Source organism: Sciurus vulgaris (genome assembly GCF_902686455.1).
Source record: "Sciurus vulgaris genome assembly, chromosome: 15".
NCBI classification, from domain to species: Eukaryota; Metazoa; Chordata; class Mammalia; order Rodentia; family Sciuridae; genus Sciurus; species Sciurus vulgaris.
The window spans coordinates 86,315,510-86,333,537 of NC_136476.1; the positions used below are offsets into that span (position 1 = coordinate 86,315,510).

The 18,028-nt window shown below is 56.2% G+C and overlaps 1 protein-coding gene across 1 annotated transcript in view; it reads right to left on the minus strand.

Annotated features, from left to right (window-relative positions):
• Positions 1-248: 248 nt before the first annotated feature.
• MED27 (mediator complex subunit 27) overlaps positions 249-18,028 on the minus strand; it is a 192,465-nt gene continuing 174,685 nt past the window's right edge. The window contains exons 7-8 of the mRNA XM_079111779.1: positions 2,455-2,532; positions 249-650 (exon numbers count right to left, since the gene is read on the minus strand). Of these exons, the coding sequence (XP_078967905.1) occupies positions 516-650; positions 2,455-2,532 (213 nt within the window). The 3' untranslated portion in view covers positions 249-515. The remainder of the gene's footprint in view (positions 651-2,454; positions 2,533-18,028) is intronic.

The window sequence follows — 18,028 nt, forward strand, 5'->3', positions numbered from 1 at the left end:
CACCTGCCCTGCTCACCGTGCTCTGGCCAGCGAGCCCGTGGCTCCTCCCTGGGTGCCTGTGTGACTGGTTTAGTGGGAAGAGACTCCTCCGGCTTTCTTTCTCAAGCTGCCAGGGTGGCTCTGAAAGGGAGCGTCACCCAGGCTGGCCTCTCCTGCGGCAGAAGGGGAGGCACCCTAGGGCCGTGCCACACACCCATCCCTGGTCACCGAGCCACGGGAGGTGCTGCAAGGAGGAGACGAAGCCTTGCCTGGGTACAAAAGGTTTATTGCTTACAAAAATAACTTACCAAGCACAGAACAGAGTCCCCCACGTGACAGTGCACAGGAACGCCAGGGCTAGTTCCAGTCACCTTCAGGAGATTGGGGGGACTCACTGGCGTCACCAGTGAGTGCCAAGGCTGAGCTGGGTGACCTCCCTCAGTGGTGCTCCGAGGTCCTTCACGACAGCCAGAGTTGACAGGGGAAACAGCAAGGGGTCTGGGCCAGCGTCACCAGGGCTGCCTGGGTGGGTGGGGTCACTGCCGGCAGGTGTCATGGAAGGCTTCTAGGGTTCGGAAGTCCCTCCATGTGGGGGGAAGGCCATCCTGCAGGAACTTCCCGCAGCGCTGACATGGGGCCTGGAACAGCTTTATGTAGCTTCTTAGCCAGGTCTGAAAGGAGAGGGAAGGGAGAGATGAGAGCGGCCCGGTGCTTCCCAAATGACCCGTCTCGCCAGGCCCGATGTTCCCAGGACAAAGACCTTAAGCTGGCTCTGATTCCAGAAAGAAGCTGCTGACCCCACGAGGCCGTCTCAAGGGAGTGGGCTCTGATGTCCCCGTCTCCCCCAGCGAGTGAGTTCTCAGCACAGAGACGCGACTCCCCAGCAGGGAGGGCCCTGAGGCTGTACCAGCCATGCCGCGGAGCCTGGCAACTTGGACCCTTTCCTCCTGGCTTGCGGCCATGCAGTGGGTGTGGCCACGAGCCGAGGGCGGCTCGGAATCGCTGACGGCTGGAGAATTCTGCGTGGAGGGCACGGTGCCTTCTGATTTGATTTCAGAGGTCACTGCTCACCGTCAGGATGTGGCCTAACACACTGGAGGGGTAAGTGGGGACAGCCCGGGTGCCACCCAATAACATAATAAGCGGCAGACACACACTTTAATTCAGAGTGCAGAGAGCTTTCGGGCATCATCCATAAGGATGAGACTCCGGTAACTCAATTCTCAAACTCAAGGAGATTTGCCACCCAAACAGAACAAAAGGGAGCAGAGCCAAACACCCCACAGACGCAAAAGCACAGCAGGCGAGCCAGCTCTCACCATTTAACGCGCTCTCCTGAACCCTGTCGACGGGAGAGAACGGTTATCTGAAGAGGCGGGCTGCCCTGGGGTGGCGGAACACGCCCGCCCGCAGGCTGGCCTGGGTTCTGCAGCCGTCAGGAGGAGGTCGCCGGATCACTGAGCTACACTGCTTATGCCTTGGTGCTGAGCACGTTCGCCTCTTCCCCAACCCCCAAGTCAGAGCAGAGGGGAACGGGCCTCCCCTACCGCGTGGCTGTGGCCTTCCGCCCACTTGCATGTGAATCCCTCACAGAATGCGCCTCGTTTGCCCTCCTGACACTGGGAAGCCCAGTGACGAGCTGGGCTTGTCTTCTGAGAAGCGGTGACAGGCTTTCGAGGAGGCCTGACGGTGGACGGGACCAGAGAAACCCACCTGGCTGTCAACAGTGATCTGCACTCGCTGAAGGGAAGTCTGGGGGGCTTTCTACCTGGCGTCCTTTCCAGCAAGAGACAAAAGGCAGTTCATGGACAGTGAAGGTGGAGCCCAGTGACACGAGCACTCTGCCCTGTCAGCGCCAGGGGAAACAGCTGGCAGGGTCTGTCACGGACACACAGATGCACCGTCACCCCTGGTCAGGCCAGTGCCAGGGAGAGGTCCCAACTGTGGCCTCTGCCCAGAGCCAAGGTGTAAATACCCCCACCACGTTCAATTTCAAGCCACGAGTGTCTGAACACGCACCTTGCAAACTTCTGAACACCCCTCTAGAGCTGCTGGGCTCCCCACTGTCATGGCTGCCTGGGGGCTGCTCTCACTGCAAGCAGCTCTGAAAATCCAAGAATGAACGCTCTTGGAAGCGGCCAGCCTGGACCCACCACTGCAAGCCTGGCTCCAGGCACAGGACCCAGGCAGCTCCGGAGCCCAGTGAAGAGCCTCCTAAGTCAGTGCTGGGAACTTTCAGAGGACCCTTCTGTGACCACGTGTCCAGCCATGACAGCAACCCCACCATGAGCTGGGAGCGGTCCCTCCTGCTCTGCCCTGTTGGAAGGCTGCAGTGCCATCTCCACCCCATTTCTACCACAGCCCCTTTCCCAGGAGGCCCGTGAGGCTGAGGGCGCAGCTGCCCCCTCGGCTGTCTGTTCACACTCCAAGGCGGCCATGGCTTGGACGAGAGGTCTGGCTCCTGAAGCCACTCACCATGAAGGACCTGACCACAACATCTGGCATCTGGGGCAGCTGGTAGTGGAGCAGGGCAGTGGTGGCATGGTCCGTCACCTGAAAATGAAGGACAATAACTGGAGTCAGCAGCCAGAGCGCGCCAGTGGGATGGCGTACTCCCTTCACATGCAACAGCTCTGCTTGTGGATGTCTCTCAGAGGAAAGGACATCTAAAATAAAATCTCAAGTAGGAAAATCACTTAGCAGAGCTGGGGGCAGACAGGGGAGGAGGTATGTTGTAGGCAGAAAGGACACAGGCCTGGAGGGAAGCCGAGTGCTGAACGACCCTCAACCGAAAACCCAGACAGGCTGGAGCACTGGGGGTGGGGGAGGCGGTGGCCTGAGACTAGCAGGGAGAGGGCAGGGCAGACCTGAGGGTGGACAGGCCTACCTGCCGACACCAGGATGCAGGTGAGGAGTACTACAGCCATGCTGGGACCATTCTCCCAACAGCACAGTGGGTCTCCTCTCTCCCTTCGATTCTGCCTGTCTCCTAACTTGTAGCCACGCAGGCCTTGTGGTCAGGGAGCTGGTGACCATCCTTCCCAGGTGTCTCCAGCACCTTGTGGGTCACACCCACATCTCCACTTCTCGGGGCCAGGAGACTGACTGAGGTCCATAGCAAGCATCAGGTGACCAGAGGACAGGGCACTGCCTCCTGATCTTGACTTCTGTTTATCCTTTCTGCCTCTCAGGCCTTTCCAAAAAACAAAGGGGCTGGCCTACGATTCTGTGCAGTTCTGAAATGTGATGACAGCAAGAACTGCTAATGCCTGCCATCCATCAGCAAGTTAATAGATTCTACTAATTTGATAGTTGTGTTCAAACTAATGGTTTATTTGATTGTCCTCATTAGAGATTCTTGGCATTACAAATGTGGTGGTTAAAAAACAAAACACAAAAAAACAGAAAACTCTAGACAAAATCTTTGAATTTGAGAAGAATAAACCCAGGTCCAACGTGTTCAGTACTGCTGTGTGAGGAGCTAGCTGGCCTGAGCAGCAGCTGCGCATGTCAGCCAGGGGCACCCTGCACGCTGCACCCGTCCCACTCAGTGGGCTGTGAGCGAGCCTGAAATTAGTCCACGCACTGGTCAGAGAGGCTTCTTCACAAGGTGTGGGACAGGCTCCGCGGCTGGGCAAGTCAGGTCCTCCTGACACCTCAGCGCCCAGAGAGGGGATCTTCAGCCCCACATGGAACACAACCTCAGGATCCCCAGATAAAATGTGTGCAGTAACACGCTTCAGGAGGCCCGGGAGGCCAGGAGGACAGCAGCCCAGGAGTGGGATCCCTGCCCCCGCCAGGCCACCTGCCCTGCCTGCTCTCCCACCAACTGCTCTGCACCCACCTTCTTTCCTACCAGACTTTCGAGGGCAGCCTGGTAGCTGGTGAGCCTGGTTACACCATCAGCTCTGCGAGCAGGAATCATCTGCTTCATGCTGTGATCCTCAGGCCTGGCATGTCACCAGGCAAACAGCAGGTACTCAATACACGTGTTGAAAAAAAAAAAAAAAGCCCACTACCATGAGTGTGGTGCTGGCTCTCCTGCAAAGGCGCCCGCAGCCCGTGCTGCTGGGGATTCTCACTTTCCAGATGGGTGGAGCTCTCTCCCTCAAGGCCAAGGCTGCTTTTATTTTAAGCGTTTTGACAGCTTTCTAAAATGAGCAATGCTTTTTTTTTTAACAGCAGCAATGATAACCTTGCAAAATGACTGGTGGTGGCAGCTGGGTAAGGTGAGCAGCTGCGAAGCACAGCAAACAGGGCTCCCTGGGCCTGAACCCGGGCTTGGTTCTTGCTCGTCCAGCTCCCTGGCTAAGGAAACCCACAAGGTGCCACTGAGGCTGACAAGACAGTCCTTGCAACCACGTGTGCTGAACGGGGTTTCCGGAAGCGCTCTGCTACCTCGCCAGGTGTTTCACAAGCCCTGGCTGCTGCCTGCTGTAGCGCAGAGGGAGCTGAGCTGGAGTGGGCCTGGTGCTCACTGCTCCCCTTGCCACCAAGGGCATGTTCACCTGCACTAGCTCTGGGCCGCCCCTGGGAGGGCATGAGGCTTGTCCATGCCAGCAGCCAGAGGATGACCCAGAGGCACGGCCAAGGCAGGGAAACGGCTCAGCTGGACTTTCTTCTTTTCGTAGTTTTAACACAAATGACCAACATTTAGGATCTGTGGAGCTTCATTACTGCCACCCCCACCCCAGCTTCTCTGAGGACAGCCTCACACTGACTGTGAGGGCCACTTGAGGTGTTTCACACAAGCCCAGGCCTGGCCTGGCCTCACCTGCCCTACCTTGTGCAGGTGGCCACCATCAGTGGGAGCTGGGGTGGTGTCTGGACGGGCCCCCTGCTCTTGTTCAATGCCCCAAGGTCTCATTTCTGTCTGGTTTTCTCAGCATGGGGCTACTGGCCTGTGGACTTTGGAATTTGGGGCCTCTACTCAAATTCCAAAAAGACCATGCCCCTGAGGTGCCCTAGCCCTCAGCCCCAGCCCTGCTGGCCCTGGGTGCCCCGCCTGGCTTCCCAAGCTTCACTTGAGCACATCTTCCCCGGCGTTCAGAACGGCGTCCACTTCCTCTTTCCTTCCTCAGCTCAGCTCTCACCTTGGCCTTTCCAGTGGACCTGGAGCTGTCCAAGCAGCCCATGAGATGAACTAGTTTTGATCACCTCTGGGTGCAGTCCCCAGGCCAGGCTCGGTGCTCCTCCTAGGGCCTGCTCAAACACTCTACGGTCCTGCTCCCCAGTGTTCCCACTGAATGACCAGATCCAAGGCTGTCCCTGTGGCTTCTTCCCACCACGCCCAGCAGCCTCAGAACTCCCAAGCGTTCATCTAGGTTCTCCTGGGTCCCGCCCCTCCGCTGCCGCTCCACAGCCTGAGTTGCCACCTTTTCTGTCAGGACGACCAGAAGATTCCCCACGGCTCCTTCAAGTCCTGCCTCAGCTGGCAGGCGCTGGAGAACAGGGTGTGGCTCGGGGTGCGGACCTGGTCTTGCCTCTCCAGAAGGCCACCGTGGGGAGCAACTTCCTCTCGCTTAGGGCAGCTTCCCCACCAGGCAGGTAGGGTGGCCCAGGCCAGTGTGAGGACTAGCACAGCCACGCAGGTGCTCGCTCTCCAGCAGACAGGGTGCCATCAGCACAACGGTCCCTGCCTTCTAGAGGAGAGGCGGCCAAGGTTCCCTGCCCCTGTGCCCCTGCCCTCAGGCCCCAGCCCCACCGCTGCCGCCTCCCCTCCTGTCCAGCTCCCAGTTCTTCACACTGGAACCTACAGGACTGCTTTTGTTGTTACAAATTTTGGTTAGTATCAGTTTCCCTGACAGGAAGGTCTCAGAAGAGGTGGGTGAGCAAGGGGCCGGACAAGGGTGGGAACAAGCATGGCGGCAGTTGAGGGCTTCCCTTTCCTGGGCACGTGGGGACACTTTCTGGCTGCCCTGGCCACGGGGCTGGGCCACATGGATAGTGCTAGTTAAAGTATCAGGATGTGGGAGTGTGCGTGCTACTCCCACCTGGCGGCCACAACAGGCAGAGTGGACTCTTCATGCCTGTTCTCCCCAGGGACCCTGAAAGCCACTAAGATGGCGTCACCAGATGGGGTAGCCCTGTTAGGTCTGGGTACCTGGAGCTCAGCCCTGTGTCAGGATGGAGTGTGGCGTTTCTCACCGTAGCACTCTCCTCCCCAGATAGCAAGCCCTCCTTGGAGCCTCACCTTCTGTCGGCGGATGAGCTGTGGCCACTCAGCACCCTGCCACTGGTGTTGCTTGGAACGCGCAGAGCTAGCACAGCTGGGCCACCCAGGAGCGTGTCTGGAATCTGCCTTCTCAGGCTGCTGTGCACCCAGGGCAGCCTGGGTAGGGCCCGAGAAGCAGTGAGCCTCTGGCTCGGCCTCTCTGGTTCTTCCTAGGGAGGCTGCCACACAAGAATGGCAAGAGCACAGGCGTTACCTGGGGTCCTGCTACCAAGCGGAACCCAGGGAGGAGGCTGCGACTGGCTGAGGGCTGGCTGTGGGAGGCCAGGCTGGAGCAAGTCCTGGGCCCTACTGGAAAATGGCTCTCAGAGCGGGAGGCGTCACATTTGGAAACACAAAGGAGTACGAGCAAGGGAGTTTCTCTCTCAAGAATGGAAGTGACCGGGATCACCCCAACTTCACAGGGGGTGCAGGGGAGTGGTGGCGACATGACCCCACATGGAGTGGCCAGGTTCTAATTTCTGGAGGGTGTTTTTAGGATCACAGGACATGCTGTCAACTTGTAAGAACTACTTGGAATGAGAGCCTTCAGGTACCAAGCGCTATCTGCCCCTAAAGTAATTCCTACACGAACTGAGGTAGGTGTTATCCCCCCCCCCCCCCCCCCCCCCCCCGGGTACTGGGATGGAACCCACGGCTGCTCCACCACTGAGCTACACTTCAGTCCTTTTAATTATTTTTATAAAATTTTTTTGAGATGAGGTCTGGCTAAATTGCCAAGGCTGCCTCAAACTTGGATCCTCCTGCCTCAGCCTCTTGAGTAGCTGGGATCACAGGCATGGCTCTGTAAGTCTTAGAGATTCACAGAGGTTGGAAGATGTCCAAAGGTACCCAGCTGGCAAGGGGCAGTTGGTGCTTGTGCCCAGACCCTGTGAGACCCGAGCCTCCGGCTCCCAGCTCTCCCAGTATGCAGTCAAGGTGCAGACTGGTGCCTGGCACTCTCCCACCATGTCCCAGCGAGGTCTCTGGAAAGCCTGAGTCACATGCAAGGTGCGGGACGGTGCACGGGTGGCTGCTGCACAGCAGGCTGCCCAAGGGCGGGACGAGATGGGTTAACCAGGGACACTGGCTCCAGGTACAGCCGGAGCTGTGCGCTGAAGCTGTGTTGGCATCTGACTCCCGGGAGGGCATCCAATTAGTCTTTCTCTTACTGGTTGGCATTCTGGTCAAATCCAGCCTCCTTTCAAAAGGCCCAGTATAAAGTATTCTCTTTTCTTGCCAAATGGTGGCAGTTTTTTTTTTGCTAACACTGATGCATTTAGTTTCCCCAATTTCCCACCACCAATTACAGGAATATTTTAATGAGGGAAGCAAGGCCTGCGATGTGCTGTCTCCCCAGCTGCTCCCCGCAGGTGTCCATCCCCGTGGCTGACCTCCTCAGCGCCAGGCAGGGCCTGGCTGTCAGGCTGTGGAGAGGCTCACCTACAACCACCTCCCTCTCTTCCTCAAAGTACTCTACCTTCAATATATTTTTGTTTTACACTTTTTGACAACAAAGTTGTTTTTTGTTCAACATTGAAGATGTGGAAAAGACAGGCCTGAGGCAAAAAAAAAAAAAAACCCTGCTATTAACTAATTTAGTGGCAGCCCAGGTTCGGGCCCATTGTGCTGTAAAGCTAATGAGATTCCGCGGGGAGATAAAAGCCGCCCTGCCTTGCGAGGCACCAGGGAAGGGCACTAATGCTACCAAGACGGGGAGGGAGGATTCAGCTAGTTGAGTGCTGGCTTGAAACAAAGCTTGTAAAAAGATCAAAGTGGACAGGGAACCCAAGGAAAGGGAGGGAGGGGAAGCCGTGGCAGTGGCCATGCGCCCACAGAAGAGGCGGCGTGGAGGAGGGCGGAGTGGCACCCGAGCAGGACCGAAACGGCCGCGCCGCAGCCTGTTTGGGCACACGTGCCCCTCTCAGAGCTGGACTCTGGTGACTTACTTGGGAAGGCAGCACCTGCGTGGCCTGGAGACCAACCCACAGCGCTTGGTCTGTTTTCTCCCACTGCGCCAGCCAGGCCTTACCTCGCCCTCGCCTCCGGGCATCAGAAAGGTCTGCCACACTCCTAGGGAGGAGAGCTGAACCCAGAGGAGGAGGGCCTCTTTCAAGAGTCCTTGAACCAGCTGCCAGTCAATGTGCTGGGGAAGGACTGCCAGTCAAAACAGTCTCCCCAAGTTCCTCTGCCATATTGTGTGCAAGGAGCTCTGACAGCTCCCTACCAGAGTCTGGGGATGGAGGGGTTTGAGAGCTATTTTAGCTAAACCCCAAACAGCACTGCCTGTGACGCTGCTGGGAGGCAGCTGGGTGCCAGCGGGGCCTATGCAGAGCTGGTGTGCCAGCCTTGGGAGCCCAGCACAGGCCACAGGGCTGGGTGACCTTGGGCGAAGGTTAATTGTCAAGGGAGGGCTAGTGTCTGACAAAGAGCAAGCAGCCACTGGATGTGAGCCATCGGCGTCATCTCACTTAGTCCCCAAAAAACCTGATGCACAGGGACCTGTAACTGCCATTTATAAGTTAGGGGAAAAGCTACCAGGAATTCCAGAGCCTTGCCTGAGCCAAGGAGCTATGAAGCAGCAGAGCAGGGATTTGCAACAACAGGGAGCCCAAGGCGGAGGGCTAAGCCCCAGGCCCGGCGGCTCCCCACTGCAGACCTTTGGGGCTCACGGGGGCCTTGGGGGTGTCACATCCAAGTCTTCTCTCCCGAGGGGAAGGGAACCTGTCACTCTTCAGGTGGAGCTGTGACCATAGCACAGGTCTTCCAAGGTCAGCCCAGTTCTTGTCACTCGGACGAGGCTCCCTCCACTTTCTGCTAGAAGCTTCCACCTGTCTTACCCACTCTCAGGTGCAGAGCCCCCAAGGTCTGATGCACATGCCAGTGAGCCCTCAAGATGACTCCACAGTGACAAGTCTCTGCTTCAGTGACCAAAAGGGAATCAGGGCCAATAAGAGGCAGAGCCCAGTCTGGAGCGTGCCCTGATTCGTGGAGGGAAAAGAAAATGAAGAGGGGTGAGGGAGCCGGGAGACGGACCTCTACGTGACGACCCAGGGACAGGAGCCCCACGCTGCTCCCCACGCTCCGCCTGCTGTGGGTCCGCTTACAGCCAACCCCAGCCCGACGTCCTCTTCTGAGCCGCTAAGGGAAAAACAACGGGTGTGCGGCAGCCAGGGAGCCAGGGCGGGGACTCTAAGCAGACCACCGATTCCATCAAGTCTCTCCCATTTGAAAAGAAGGGTCCACTGAGCCCCGTGAAGGGAGAGTTGTGAGGGCAGTGATGCCAGTCGCCAGCCAGGGCCGGAGACTGGCAGGCTCTGAGCAAGACTCCTGCTCTGTTTCAGGTCTGGCCTTGTACTTTCTTCCTCACCTTTTTTCTCAGAACTTTCCAAATGTTTTCAACTTGGAGTATCTGATTTAAATGAAAATGTACGATTCCTGCCTGAGCTTCTTAAACAGGGGTCCCTGTATTTCTGTGAACCAGGGCTTGTCTTCAGGGGCTCCTAAGCCCTCTAAGGTTGTGAGCACCCTGCAAAGTCTAGAAGGTGAACCCAGGTGTGTTAAGTTTCCTGAGGTGAAGCTGACGCATAGTCTAGCGGGAACCACAGGTGAATGACCACTGCGGGTCCCTGGCTGCTTCCTGCCACCAGGGGACAGCACTGGGGGCAGGCAGTGGCACGCCTGCACCTACCTGAGCTGGACCTGGGGCTTCAGCAATTCCTTGATGCTCTTCCTAGTGTAATGGACTAATGGCACCAAGCTGCGTTATCTGCCAGCACACAGCCCCTGAAGCCCAAGGCCTCCCCCTGCTAAGCTAGGAGGGCAGGGCCTCCCACTACTGAAAGTATTTCCTTGCAAGATTAATACATGGGGAAAGTTAAATACCCAAATGTTTAGATGGTGCTTATTTAAAAGGGAAGCCTGGTGGAGACCCAGAGTCTGGCTTCCCTCCAGCCAACGCTGGCTTCTACACAACATGAAGACGACATTCTCTCAGACCTGCGTTACAGTGGATAAAGACACGTGGTGGGACGGGGGGACCGTGAGGACCGTGGGCTTCAATCCTGACTTAGTCACCGATTGCCTGGGAGATCTTGGCTGCATCCCGTCCCCTCTGGCCCTTGGAAAGAGAGTGTGAAGCTGGGACCAGGGCCACATCATCCTAGAGGTCTCTCCAGGCCGTTAGTGGATGCTACTGCAGGCCACTGCTGCCTCCGTCACCCTGTGGGCAGCAGTCACCCTCCAGGCCGAGGGCAGGCCTGGGGCAAGCTCCACCCTCAGCCCTGCCGGGGATGAAGTTAAAGCCCTCTGTTCTTTAAAAAATCAAGCAGATTCTGGGTGGCAGTAGGGGCACCAGGTCCCTGCCCCACCCAAGGCAGTCACCTGTTGTGGTGCAACTTTCACAAGGTCCTCAGTCTCAAGGTAGATAGAAGAGCTTAGAGAATGTGGCTCAGGAACAGGGGCACCTCAGCACGCATGGGCTCTAGGCTGGAAGCCTCCTTCTAGCTCAGCATGCGAGGCCTTTGAGCTCCAGCTAGCAGGCAGCCAGCTGAGCCTGTGCTACCTTATGCCCTCACTCTGTCCCCAGCCCAAAGAGGTCATCGTTACTTTCACTGGGTAAAGACACTTTAACATAACACAAGGACATCAGCCCAGAAGCCTGAGCTGGCCTGGAGTTTGCCAAGGACAGACGCACCCTTAAGGAAAAGGGCCCAGGGAATCTGTGTGGTTCCTGGAGTCAGAGACGGCAGTGTGGCGTGTTAGGCGTTTAAAGCGACTGCAACCCCTGCCAGCGACACTGCTCCGAGGATGTGTGCTGGCTACGGAAGAATGCTTAGGGCAATCCCAGAAGCACTCGTGCCGTGCCATGGAAAGGAGTCATCGTTACCGCAAAATCCGAATGTGATGAAGCCGGCCCTGAAAACGGCGCTGGTGGGAGCTACAGAAGCTTCCGAGGGGGGGCGAAAGCAGAGGAGCAGAAGCAGGGGACTCAGCTTTGATCATGCAGCCCTCATCTCTCATCTGAATCTGGGCTTGTGTGCCACGGGCTCAGCAGGCCTGGGACCTGAGGAGGAAGCGTGGCAGCCCCTGGGACTGGGATTACTTAGGGAGATCAATAGCCCCCTCTCTGCCTGGTGAAGGAGCCACCTGCATGGGCTCTGCAGGACTTGTAACTGTCACCGGGCCAGGCCGTGCTGCTCTGGGTGGGACCAGTGTCAGGTCAAGCTGAGTCTGAGAAGGGAGCCCACATATGTAAGTGAACCAGGGCTCCGCCAATGAGGTTTGGGTGCCAGTCCTGCCTTCTTTAGCATTCCAGTTGAGATGACGCAGCTGCCTGGAAGGGAGCCTCGAGCTCCCGGGTTCCTCCAGTCATGGCATGTAAGGCCCCGACACCTGGATCCGCCTCGTCCCCCGTCTTTCCCACCTGACACCCTGTGATCCTGGCTGTTGCAGCCCCTCTGTGCTGGCCTGTCCCTGCAGCGCAGCTCAGGTCGTCCCTCTGCCTGGAATGCTCTTACCCACCTAAGCCCTCTGCACTCTCAGGGCTCATCCAGGGGGCTTCCCCAGCCTGGCCCACCTCCTGGGCAGGAGGAGGCCCTGCCTGTACTCCCTGTACCACCCTGGGGATATCTCAGCCTGTTCCTGGCCAGACCTGAGGCCAAATTTCCCCACCCATGCCTCCTCTCCAGAATGAGGCCACAGCCACCTGCCACCTTTCTGTCACCGTGGCTCAGCTCAGAGCCTTGAGTAGGGTGGCTCTGCACCGGGTCCACTCACCCGGTAGGCCTCGGATAAGACGAGGGATCTGCTTTTAATTTTTAGCTAGTAAGGGTCCAGGAAGTGGAGTGAGAGCCTGGGAGGAGTAGAGGGCGCCGAGCAGTGCTGCGGAGGAGGGCCCGGCCGCGGGGAGCTCCCCAGGGTCCTGACCGCCTTCCACTTCTGCTCAAGGCCTCGCACAGGGCTGAGGGGGATACACATGAAGGGTCCTTGACATTTCTCAGGATTAAGGAATTAAGACTCTTCATTCAGATGAAAAGAAAAACAGTTCAATGCTTTCCAGATGGTAAAATGCCAGACTGTCGCTGGCTGCCAGGAAAGTCCCGGCCCAGAGACACCTGCATTGCTCTGCACCCGCAGAGTGTGGCATTATTTCTTCAGGAATTTCTTGCAGTGAGAGAAACAGCTAAAGACGTCTGGACTCCTGAGAACATTCAGACAGCACCATCTACTTCCCACCAGACCCCAGGCAACGGCAGCAGGAAGAACAAAGCCTGCAATGCCGCCCCTGCCTGCTCTACTCGCCAGACAGGAGTTCCAGACAAGACACATCCATCTCAGGTGCCTCTGGGGACCACGGGAGGTGCCCCCAGCCCTCTCAGCACTTAGACACGGACCCGGGTGTGTGTGGCTGTTAATTCCAGGGCCTTGTTCTCTCCTTAGCTCACTTTGTGTTCAGGGGAAGAGAAACAAGGTGCAGAGCAAAGGAAAGATGGCAGACGCTTTGGCAGGAGTGTGTGGCAGCTCAGTGTTTGGATTAGTTTACACGAACACCTAACTTAAAATGGGCCATGTACACAGGCGGCTGCAGGCTCCGAGTTCCAGTGCTCCCGCCCTGTGACAAAGCCAAGAGCAGTAGCCACATGCTATTGAGCACCTGCTATGGGCAACCCAGTCCCACGCGTTTCACAGTAAATCCTCACAACATGTACCCCAAGCAGCGGGTCTGACCGTTTCCCCTTCTTATGGAGGAAGGACCTGAAGCTCAGAGGCTGGATTCCTGGCCCGGGGGTCCCACTGGCCCGTGACAGACTGGATGCAACCTAGATTCCACACTCTGAACCATCGTATCCACTGTGAAGAGTGGAAAGAGGAGGCAGCAGAGACACAGGAGAAGCAGTGAAGGAGGTGAGAAGACAGTGTGCAGAAGACTGGCCAAAGGGGACAGAGGGGAACTTCTGCAGCAGGGAAGGGCCGCGGGCCACAGGCAGTTCAGAGAAGCCGAGCAGTCCAAGGAGTGTGCTTAGTTAGGTCACCGTGTAAGCCCTAGAGAAACAGCCAGCTCAGTTAACCTCACACCAAGTACTTGCCACACAGGCTAAGTGGTGGAGCCAGGACCTGATCATCCCACAGATGGTTCTTAGCCACCGTGCTACCAGGTCTCTCTCAGGGACAATCTCTGGGAAGCAGGGCAGGACAGCCAGGCTTGGAGTATGGATCAGCACAGCTGGGCAGCCTGAGCTCAGGGTTTCAGACTGCTGCCCTGTGGGATGGAGGAGGGAAGAAGGGGTTCTTCCCAGACGTAGCTGTCAGGTCCGGCTGGTGTCCTGTGCATCCCCTGCAACCCTGCAGAAAGAAGCCAGCGAGCTGACAGATGATGACCCTGTGATTCCTCTACTGGCACAAAAGCACTGGCCAAGTTGACTGCAACTTAGGATCCCGGAGAACATCAGGCCAGCCCAGGTTTGCCTAGTTCCCCTTCTACCAGGCAGAAAGGACTGTGGGTACCTCAACCATGGCCACACTCAGCAGTGGCCTTGGAGGGCAAGTTCTGGGTGCTCACAAGAGGGAAACAAATGATCAAGTCTGATGTGGGTTTCGACGCTGTGTGTTGAGCTCCTTGAGAGAGAAGGTGGTGGTAGAGGCTCTCCAGCAGGTCGGTGCCTTTGAGGATCTCTCCTTGCTGAGGCCCCTGAACTGAGGCATCTACTTCTTTGTCCTGGTCAGTGCAGGCCAGCTGTCAGCTGAGGAAAGGGTGGCCCTGGGGAAGGACCCTCGGACCACCATGCTTCTCCTTCCCTAAAGCTAGTCAACATCCAAATACTGGAACATGCCCTCCTCCTGCATGTCACTTGCCAGGGTCCACAGACAGGAACGCACTGCTCACGTTAAGCTGCCCCCTTGCCCTCCTATCTGTGAATTTGTCCCCTTCCTCTGTCTGTTTGAGACACACTCATGAGGCAGCAACAGAATGCACAGATGCAAAATAAAAATGACCCCGCACTCCATCTTTAAAACATCAGCACCAGAGACACAGCCACAGGACACTCAGAGGCACACAACCTGGCAAAAGCAGAAGCCTCTGCTGACTTCTGGGTGGTCGCTGGCTGTGGGTGCTCTAGACGTGGGAGGCTCCCTACAGGGCACTGAGCAGGAGCAGAGGGGCATGGCCTGAGGTCTTGGGGCTCTCAGCTCTGGCCTGTCCCAGGTCTTTCGTGACTGTTTCCTGAGCCTCTGGGTGGTATGAGGTGCTAGAGCAGATGTGCTCAGGTCACATGGGCACCGCTGGCTCCAGCTGATGAGGGCTCTCGTCCTCCAGAAAGGCTCCTGTGCTTGAGGACTTCAATTAGCCTAGGTTGCATAGGTAGGTACTCAAGCCATCCAAAGTAACACCAAGGGATTCCACTAACATTTCAGAGAACTGGGTCTTAGAGGGCTGACTCAGTTCCTTCTACTGAAAAACACCCAGGGGCCACGCAGTAACATCCCTGGATAAAGCCTGTCCCCAGATAAGGCCTGGTCTTTTATATGAAAGAATGGATGCATGAACTGGAGACCATCATGCTAGGTGAAATAAGTTTCCCCAAAACCAAAAGCCAAATGTTCTCTTTGATATGTGGACACTAACATACAGAGAGGAACAGAAGTTCATTGGATTAGACAAAGGCGAGTGAAAAGGGAGGGGGATGGGACAGACAGTAGACTGAACGGAATACCACTTTCCTGCTCATATACGAATACACAACCAGTGAAACCCCACAGCATGTGCAACCACCTGAGTGGGCAGTTACACTCCATGGATGTAAGATATGTCAAAATACGTTCTGCTATCATGCAGAACTAAAAAGAACAAATAAAAAATGGAGGGGGAATGAGCACAGGGATGAAGGAGTGTAGCACCCTGGGGACAGCCGCCTGTCTACCTCCAGTCCTGACAGAGGGCCCTAGTGGGCCTCACCCCTCTGCTGCTGGCAGAATGACCACGGCCCGAGAGCCGGAGCTCGGCGGCCACAACTGCTTTGCCCTTTACCTGAGCAGAGGTGCCTCTGACCCTCTCCCAAGCACATGGCCAGGATTTCACACAGCGAGAAGCTGCAGACTGGCTCCACTCCTGAGTTACTGGATGGAAACGCACACTGTTCTGAAACGAGGGGGTTAAAGATCAAAACAGTGCCTGCCCCTGCAGTTTAAATGTCAGAAAAATATGAACACGCCTGGAACCTTTCCCGGCCTTTGTGATTCTGCCCTTTCCGAGGGTCCCCTTATTTCCAAGTCCCATTCTCTGAATCCACTCTGCTGGAGACTTGCTGGCTGTGAAAAGCTGCTTCGCCCTAGGATGAAGCGCAAGAAGCCTTGGGGGAGTGCAGCAAATGGCAGGCACCTGTTAGCAGCAGCGGCCCCACAGCAAGCTGTCTCCGGCCTGCGGCCACTTCCTCACTCAGATATGGGGCCTAATGAGCTGGACAGAAAAGGGCTTGCTGACAGTCAACGTCTGCAGATGAAAGGAGGCCAAAGTCTGCTTCCCGGGTGGGACCTGCTACGGAACCCCAGCTCTGCGGCTTTAACCTAGGGAGGCAGGCACGGGCCGCAGGGGAATCCAACAGGGCGGTGCCTCTACTGTCTAGCCTGGGCTGCCATTTTCACAAGTAAAAGGTTTTGGCTCTACAAGGTACTTCCCCCACCACCCCACCGTGTCTCAGTGAGGGGATGACTGCCGAGGGCTTCCTGCCTTCCTAGCAGGCTCTGGTGGCCATGCTGCTACTCGAAGGCAGGAACACTTCCCCTCAGCAGTAAGTGTCGCCGTGTGATGAGCACCAAAGAGGCGCAGTGTGGGGCTCTACCCCAGGCCCGCTGTTCTGGGGGGCCGAGGAGTCCCAACTCAGAAGTGGGCAGTGTGGCTTCTACCACTGTACAGCTGTCTTCTGCCTGAGACACCCTCTTACTGAAGACCCAGAGCCTCCTGATGCACGTGGCTGGGCCTGTGGGGACCACGCTGGTAACAAGGCCCGCCCTGGCCAGTCTCCATGGCTGGTGCAAGTGGGCTGATGGGGCGGAAGGGAACGTTCACCATCACGCTTCTTGAACAAGGTCTTTCAGGAAAATGCTACAAGCAGCATCAATCAGAACACCCCAGATTTAAGTGGGTGGACAGGAAGAAAATAGAATTCTGAGAAAAGCTGGTCCTAAAAAGCAGAGCTTAGAAATGCTGTTGCCTGATCCTTCTATGTGGCATTTTGAATTTGAGATGCTAACCATCACCCACAGGCTGCTCAGGCCTGAGTCTGCCGCAGACAAAGCGGCCTCAGCTCTGTAGAGTGCCACGCCTGGCTGGGGCACAGGAAGCGCCACCCTCTGATGGGGCGGACCTCACCCTGGCTGAGGTGAACACAGTGAAACCAGTGCAGTGCACCCCAGCCCCCAGGAAGGGACCCTGACCGCACACTCCTGACGATCAGTTGGAAGCTTTATTGAGAAAGGATTAAGCCTAATTCCATGCTGTATTATTTTCTAATACATTCTTTGTCTGACAGTGAATAGGCAATGCTATGATAAGAAGAGACGAGGGCTCTTCCATCTACTAATTCCCTTTTATCTTTTTGGTACCGGAGATTGAACCCAGGGGTGCTTAACCACTGAGTCACATCCCCAGCCCACTTTATTTATTTAATTTATTTATTTAGAGACAGGGTCTTGTGAGTTGCTGAGGCTCATCTTGGACTTGCACCCTGTCATCTCCCCGGTTGCTGAGATCACAGCATGCACTACCACACCTAGCCCCATCTACTAATTCTTGCCTGTCTGGGAGGAAAAGAAACAAAAAACAAAACTTCAACGTTATCTGCCTTTAGTTCCAGTCAGATGCCACCGTCACCTGTCCCTGGTTGTGGTTCTTTCATCTGGTACGGTCAGTACTGGAGGTCAAGTCCATTTAGTTAAACACAGGGGTAGGCAGAGATGACAAAGGAATCTCTGAAGGGCTCCGTGCCCTCTCCGGCTGATGTACAGTCCCCACCCCTAGGATGCATCAGGTTTTGCTGCTTCCAACACCTGTATCAACTTCAAGGAAGGACTTGTGGGTGCTCTTAAACCCCTCCAACTAGACCGCTATCAATCCTAAACACTGCTTCTGTGTTTAGAGTTTTTAACAAATGCACAGGTCATTTTCAGGAGACACAGGATAAAGACGCAGCATTGCCTTTTTAAATCTGTGCTGCACACATTTCCCAATTTCCTAATAAACTTTCCATCTGCATTCAAAAATACCTAATGTTACCAGAAAATGGGGGGGGAAAACAGATATGCAAAGGCCAGAGTTGCAAAGCCCCCACAGCCATACAGGGCTGTGGAATGGAAATGGGGTCACTGCTGGAGACTGGGTTCTGGGTCTGTGGAGCTGTGGGGAGGTAACCCAGTGCTACTGCACAGAGGACACGCAGGTGAGACCCAGGTAGAGGAAAAACTGGCAGCTGTCTTAACGGCCATCACTGTTCCAACGACACAAGAGGCCAACGATGAGCAGTGTTCCTTTCTTTTGAATGCTCTCAGCCAAGATCTGGGGAACGTCCCACAGAACCAGTGTAGAAAGCTAGCTGGCGTTTAAGGCTGAGATGTTCTGCACACTGACCAAGTGACCGCTCCAGGTGTGGTGACTCGGACAAGGATGCCAAGATCACAAACGCCATCCTGCACTCAAGCCTGGGCACGAGTTCCCCGCAGGGTAAGGTGGTGGCTTCCTCAGTGAACTGGCCTTTCCACACGGGAGCTCTATATTTGTGAGGCGGTGTACGATGCCCAGCCCCCTCCTCAGCTCGCCGTTGCTAACATCTTTCACTGCCATGG